The following is a 7,592-nucleotide window of genomic DNA, read 5'->3' on the forward strand; positions in this document are numbered from 1 at the left end:
TTGCTACGGGAGCCCCGAAGAGAGAGTAGCAGGACTAGCAGACGTCGGTAGAGACGGATGCAGATGAAGCGGCAGAGAGTGCTACAGTGCAGGACTCCCCGAGCAGCGCGAGGCTAGCAGGCTGCAACAGTGTGAGATGCAGGGAGTTGTTGCAGCAACGCAGAGGTCTGTAGAGGGAGCGCTTGTTAGCGATAGAGGGAGCTTTAGCATCGGGAGTGTTTCTAGCCTGACAGGGATGTCAAAAGTTGGGTGGATCAGTTACTTACTTCTCAGTAACTGAGTTGCAGTGCAGTAGCAGTCAGCAGTAGCACGATGCGGCATGATGAGAAGAGGTTGCAGTGCAGATGCAGTGTTGGGAGAAAGGACCAACAGTAGCACAGATGCAAAGGGAGTTGTCGTACAGATGTAGCAGTGGCAGTGGGAGGGCCATGGGCAACAGTACAGGATGCAGCAGTGAAGAGGATGTTGGGCGGGGAGGCCTAGCATCAGCACAGTTACCGGTGCCAGATAATCAGAATGATGCTCAGTGAGGAGTATTACTAGAGCATAGTCCTCGCTAAGAGGGAGTGTTTATTTGTGGTAGCATCGGATGTGCTCTAGCCATGAAAATTGGTGGAGAGGTTAAAGCACATGAGATCTCCAAGACCCAGAAATGGTTTGGACAGATTGTACCCGATTTGGGAGATATTAAAATAATTAATATTTTTAATGGAGTTCCTAATTCTAATCTTAGGAAAATAAAATATTAATGGGTATTAATATAAAACTGGATTAGAAGGTTCCAAAAGTCATGGATCAAGCCAAATCTAATCTTATCCATTGATTAGAGATTTAATCTCGGCCGTTGAAGGACCAACGAGAAAATTATAAGAAGAGGCTTGAGGGTCAGTTGGAGGACACACCAGAGTGATCAATCATTCATTTTGCTAGAGCGGGGTTGCTAAACAAAGTTGAATCAATGATCAGCAGCGAAGGGCAATGAGTACTGGACAGAGAGGCAGAGACAGTGCCAAGAGACCAGTGCAGAAGCAATGAACGAGAGGCAGCAGCCAGAGCAGGCCATGCAGAGCCCAGCAGAGGCCAAAGGGATTGCGCCATCCACGCAGAGGCTGCAGGAGTGACGCAGAGGGTCCCAGAAGCTACGCAGTGCCTTAGAGGGCTGACGCAGAGAGGTTTGAGGCTGACGCAGAGCAACAAGAGGCTGACGCAAAGGCCAGGAGGGCCAACACAAAGCTTTAGAGACGCTGGAGAGGGTTTCATGGGACAGGTTTTCTGAATACCTGTTTCCGAATAGAGAGGTATTGTTGTCGTGTATTTTTTCTCTGTCGAGTGAGCCGGTTAGGCATCCAATTGTACTCAAGGAAATACTACATAATAATAAACCCTCAGAATAGTTGCACCGGTTTTCCCGCATTGGGTTTTTCGAGGGACATTTGTCCAAAAATAACGGTGTCACTTGTGTGTTTGTTTTCTTTCAGCTGTTGATCTGTAGATGTTGAGACTGTATTGTGTTTATTTTGTTATTTATATGTTCTAAATAACTTGTTCGAAATTAACAATAAACCAAAAGAATACAGATTAAATTTCTAATGGATAGACTTAGAAATTTCAACAGTTATCGCTACCTTCAATGGTGGTCCTTAGGCTTCCTAGGAGTTAAGCCATTAGCCGACCTATATCATGTTGCCCTTGAATCAATTGTTGTCCTTGCAGTAATATGCCAGTCATTTGTTGTTGCCCCTGGAATATTGCATTTAGTAAGATGTCAGGATCCTGTTCTCCTTGCCCTGCTCTATCCCCCATGGCTGAACGATGGGTGTTTCTTTTTTTCTTACTGTGATGTTGTTGGTATCTGCTAGAAGCATACAAGGCTCATGAACTCACAGCTGGCAGGATGCTTGTGCTTTGATACCACTGGAGTATAGCAAGGAAATTTTTTGCCCTAAATGTTTCCTTAAGTAGTTAGGGTTTTAACAATCATTTCCTTTTTGGTGTACAACAATATAATTTCAATGCAAGCATATAACTTCAATAACAATGTTGACTTCAAATAAAGTATTAACCCCAACAATATGATTTAACAGTCTATCAACCAGTGGAATCCAAATGCAATCCAAACAGCGCTTAACAAGTTAAGTAGTATAACAGTGCCCTAGATCTGAATTTATCCACAAACTACTAATTATTACACAATATATGTCTACTTAAATACCCGAGTTGGCCTCAGGTCAGTGCTCGTTCTCTACCTCGAACCCTCAGCAGTCTCAGATCTATTGCAACCTAGACCCACACACTTCCTCAGGGACCCATCTATTCCATACAGGAAGCTGCACTTGCTTTCAGGACTTTGGACCTGTGGAACGGACCTCAAAAACCCTAGGGGTTGCAATTGGTGCTCCAAATGACCTTGCTCAGCCACAGCAAACTCGGATTTACCCACGGCAACACTTCAAGAACCCTCGGACTGTCACATAACCACTTCTAGTCTTCGATCTATCACAAGATGACTACAGAAATTGCGTTCTTTATAACTACTCTCAAAATGTTGCAATTCTCTGTCTGCTACAAGAGTCGAACCTCAGGAAATTCATTCTACGTAGGGTTCTCAAGAGCACATCGAAAGGATTACAGGATGACGTCGGATATATCTTTGGTCTTCCCAGAATGTCTCAAGACCAACCTTGGGAGGCCTCCCCTTCCCTAAGAGTTCGAATAGCTTGACACAGACTTCGTTTACTACCCACAAAAAGACGTGATTGCCTCAAGAAACCCAAAAAATTGCCACTGACAATTTCGTGTATCTTCCTTCGCTAGATTTCAATGCTTTAAGCTCCCATCATAGAATTCGATCCTTTAGAAGAAAGTCTCCCTGTTGTGCCAAAACAAAATAAGAAAGATAAAAGATGCAAAGAAGTTTATCAACTAGGGTGGAATCTTACACCACCGAAATTCATAGGAGATAAGGGCTCTTAAAACACTCGAAACCACAGCTCAAAAATGGATGATTTGATCCACAATTGATGATGCCGCATTTGATCTCAACCCTGTTCTATTTATAAATTTTCCATGGGCTCCAAAATGTGAGGGGTTGTGTGTGCAACCCCTAATTTAGCCCCAACCGACCCAATTTTTTCCCAATGTTGCCCCAACATAAGAAAAATTAGGTTTTTACCCCTTTAACAAGACTATAGCCTACAGGGTCAGATAGGTTATTTTTTCGTCCATCAGCCATCAATTTGGAGAGGGCATTACACCCAATCATAACATAGAGAGGTGGTATGCTAGAACAAGAAATGGTAATCAATCTCAAGTAAGAGAGCAACATGCCTAGGAAGGAGGATGTGCCAAAAGGCTTTAGGTGAATGAGGGAGATTTGAATGCTTCTTGTGCCAAAGAAAGCATCTATAATCTCTCGAAATGGATGGGATTGAGGGAGGCATGAGATAGAATGAAGCAAAGATGTCCATCCAAGAGTTTTCCCTCCTCGTTATAGCAATTGTTCGAAGGACAAGTCCCCACTACCAAGTCTAAGGACACAAGTAAATGTTGAATGGTGTGATGGTAAGGTTACCTCTCAAAAAGATCTTAGAGAGATGATCATACCTAGCCTGAGCAATCTCAAGAGAAGGAAGGTGGATAAGGCATGGGGGCAATTAAGAAAGGTCAGAACAATAAGAGTTGACATACTCAACATCAAAGTGAATTGTGGTCTATGGGGTGTCCAACTAGGGCAACAAGGGGTGAAGGGTGGAAAAAAGGAAGGAGAATGCAACGTAGGCATGATCAGTGCTGAGGAGGGAGACAGAGAGATGTAAGATATGAGGAAGCAAAGCCTCGCTAATCTAGAGATCTATTGTCACCCTAGAGAGTTTTTGAAAACTTGTTTGAAAACTATTTTCTCATAATCAATTCAAATCTAGCAATGGTCAATGAAGACACCCTTATTGAGTTCATTCTCATACGGAAGGGCATTCAAATCATGCCTTCTTCCAAGACATATAAAAACTTGACAAGTAGTACTTAAACAATTTCAATTTGCAAGATGCTCAAAGAGGGGAATTGTGTAATGCTAGAAAGGGCTTGAAAATGATTTACATAATGCTCTAGAACATCTAGAGTAGCAAGGCCTAACCCATGGGGCTTGAGCATAAGAAACCGATAATGTAGGGTGTTTATTTGAGTTTTGGGCTTGACTACCTTGAATTCAAGAACATGTCATGTGTGTGTGCTTTGTTTTAATGCTCCCTGTCAACACAAGCAACTAGCACTATACAACATGGGGATATTGCAATGAAGCAAATACATCTCACACGCTACACGACCCATCCTTTGGCTAAGCAATTACAACTAGCGGTATCTATTCCACCTAAGTCCAAACCACATTAAACAGCCCACTAGCATGGTTGCACCAGCCCATGAGGGGTGAACATGTAAATGGGAGAGGTTTGAACCTTTGAAGGGGGGAATAACACCACCCCATTATATCAATCAACGAAGCCCATGTCACCTTGTGTGTGTGATTTTTTTCATGCCAAGGGTCAAGTAGTGAAGACAATTAACCTATGCACTGAGTTCCATTACAAATTTCAGGGAGATAGGACCAGATGTAAGTCCCAAGCAATTTTAATGGAACAGATATACTTTAAATCTGGCACCTGAACTAGAGAAAGTCGCTTGCGTAAGTGCATCAGCCCACAAGGGGTGAACATGTACATGGAAATTTGAAGTTTGAACCTTTAAAGGGAGCATAGCATATCCCCACTATATCAATCAACCAAGCCCTGTTGACATGTGCGTTTGTTTTTGTCCCAACGGTCAACTAGTAAAGACAATTAAGCCATCAACCAGAGTTCCACTATGAATTTTAAGGAGATGGGGCCAGGTGCAACTCCCGGGCGATTTTGATGGAATGTTTATCTCTTAGAATTGGCACCTGAGCTACCTGAGCTAGAGAAAATCCGTTCGATGCAGCCTTCCATGAGGACGTGTTCCTTGAATCACTTCCAATAACAACAACTAAAGAAAACGAAACTAATGAAATGATGCTTAAACATTTTGAAAGGGTGGGCTTCCAAAGGATAATTCCGAGAATAATATATGGAAAACAATAGGTCATGGGAATCCAGCATAGAATGAAAAATAAAAATTAAAACCCTAGAACCATCAGAAGAAAATGTACCATTTCTAAAATTTCCTGAATAAGGTTTTGAATTTCCTTTCAGAGAACTGTCAGGAACGTCCTCGGGAGGCTCCGTCTCCATTTTCTGATATTTATTGGTGGCGGACATCTGAAGATGGACTGCCATGGCTGAATCCCAACTCGTCCTGAATAATAAGTTCCTTCTGACCCCGCAGTACTTACTGTCATCAATTACCACAAATGACTTCACTGGTACATGTGCTGACCTCCTTATGTCTATTTTGCAACAGAAACGAAAACAACATGCCATGGCATGAGATTTGAAAAGCATGGAACGTGGGAATGCCAGCATGCCATTGTGCAGTATTAATGGATACTCAAAGATTACAAAAATATGTGTACGGATTTGTGACAACGTGTAACATCAGCGCTATCTGGTACCAGACAAGCAAGGGCCGTCGTTTCCTCCCGTCAAAAATCAACAGAACAGGACGCAAACTCTAAATTCCTCGAGGAATTTAAGATTTCCACAGCCAATGCTGTCCCGTTCGATCATTAATAGGCTTAGTGACGACTACTAGATATCACGATATGTTTTCAAAATAGTTTTACCCTTTTTTCGGGATATGTCGTTTAACATGCAGTTTTTTTAAATGCGTTGTTTGGGGTGTAAAATGACAGGGAAGGAATGTCCTTTTATAGTTCAGAGTAAAGGCTCGAATGGCAGACATAGATCTGATTATTGTTGCAAGGTTTATGTGGCCTTGTGGCGTACGATGCTGCACTTCTGATTTTCGTGTGTATTCAATTGCTATTTGTGGTATTGCGTTATCGTTATATGAATGAACCATGAGATTTCTTACTCTCGATGATTATTTTAGGAGGTTTTTTTTTTACGGAAAAGAAAATGCCAAGATATTGAGCCTGAATCATATTTTAAGAGTCTTTTCACTGAAAAAAAGGTAATGTCAAGGAATTGAGGCTAACGTAGTGTGATAATTGTCTCTGAAAGCATCACATTCCAAAATGAAATGTTTTTCCGATTCAATTGCCCCATGATATATATGTGAGAGCAGTTTTTATAAAAATGGAATGGATTAACTTTTGAGATAGGATTATAATAGTAAGAATTTTGGGGATCATGAGAACCTAGTCAACATTTTCTTAGCAAAATTTCTCTTTCAGTAGTTGTTAATCGCAAAAGTTACGTAAGAGTGATTGAATTTATCCTTGTGGTATCATAGTCTAGCTTGGGGGTGAAAGACATACTACATCTATGTCTACAAATGGGTGGAACATCGATGACCCTTATTGGGCAACTTATATTCAAATAAGCCTTTCCACAATTTATATTCAAGTAAGTCTTTCTAATTTTGCACTAAATTATTTATCTAGTCAAGTTTGGTATATGAATTTATGCATGCATTGAATAAGATATTTCATTGGTTTGAAACTACATGAAAGAATAAATGTGCATGTGGAATTTGTTAATAAAACACAAATGATTTCCTGAATGGGAGAAAGACACCATCATAATTGTTGTTAAGTACTCAGGTAATGGAAGCCATGGATGGTGTAGACTTAGGGGTCATGTTAGTGATGTAATTTAGTGCACAAGCTATAGCTAGGTGATGAATTGAATTGCACTAATAGAAGTGTAACAGTGTAGTAATTATAAATTTGTATGTTTTTTCTTAGTCCATTATTTGATAAGTGTTATGTTGGAATTTAATCATATTTGTTTTAGTTCCTAATTGGCAAGAAAATTGTTTCTAATGCAATAGGTACGTGAATATTCCCTTGCAATCTCTATATGAGTAATGATGTGTGGTCAATTGAATTCAGATATTGAAGAGGAACTCATGGTTTAAAAGGTGTGGTCTTCTTTCTTTTGATTATGTTGAAAGAAAGTTGTCGTTGATGTCATAGGGTGAACATGTTGAAGAATCTAAGGCAATGAGATGTAGAGTGATTCTTTAGGACTAGATAACAATTTGTGAAGCACCTTTTCAATTATCTTAGCTTGATCTTCTTGTTATTATTTGTGTGTGTGTTTCATCAAACTGCTACAAAAAACATAAAGACAAGAACATAGATGTTGGCTCTCTGCCACGGCCAAAACCTCTCTCTCTTAGAGAGGAAAACCCTTCGTTAAGTTTCTCTTATTGAAGCTTCTTATTGATCAATGTCAAACCATAGGCCCTTGACTAGGATGTGCTCCAAGCACAAGTCAAGTCCTTCCTCTATTCGGCACTTTGTTCTCATGATCCGAATTGGATCCATGAAGAATAATCAAAGCACCATGACTGTATCAAATCAGGACAAAACTTCGAATTCAAGAGCACAGAGCAATCAGAAAGACCTCTGAACAGTGGCAGTTGGCAGCCAGCGTGGAACGACGAGGACCTCGGTCAAAGCACGCTGACCGAGGCCCATGGAGACTGCGCAGGAG

General features: G+C 41.0%; 1 protein-coding gene across 1 annotated transcript in view; it reads right to left on the reverse strand.

The window, feature by feature from the left end:
- Positions 1-5,865, reverse strand: part of LOC149182729 (uncharacterized) — a 149,288-nt gene extending 143,423 nt beyond the window's left edge. The window contains exon 1 of the mRNA XM_089414650.1: positions 5,180-5,865. Coding sequence (XP_089270776.1) covers positions 5,180-5,492 — 313 coding nt within the window. The 5' untranslated portion in view covers positions 5,493-5,865. The remainder of the gene's footprint in view (positions 1-5,179) is intronic.
- Between the last annotated feature and the right edge of the window lie 1,727 nt (positions 5,866-7,592).

This window comes from Pinus tabuliformis, chromosome 3_2 (assembly GCF_031772625.1).
Source record: "Pinus tabuliformis cultivar Carrire ecotype Pingquan chromosome 3_2, CPIR1, whole genome shotgun sequence".
In the NCBI taxonomy this organism is placed as follows: Eukaryota; Viridiplantae; Streptophyta; class Pinopsida; order Pinales; family Pinaceae; genus Pinus; species Pinus tabuliformis.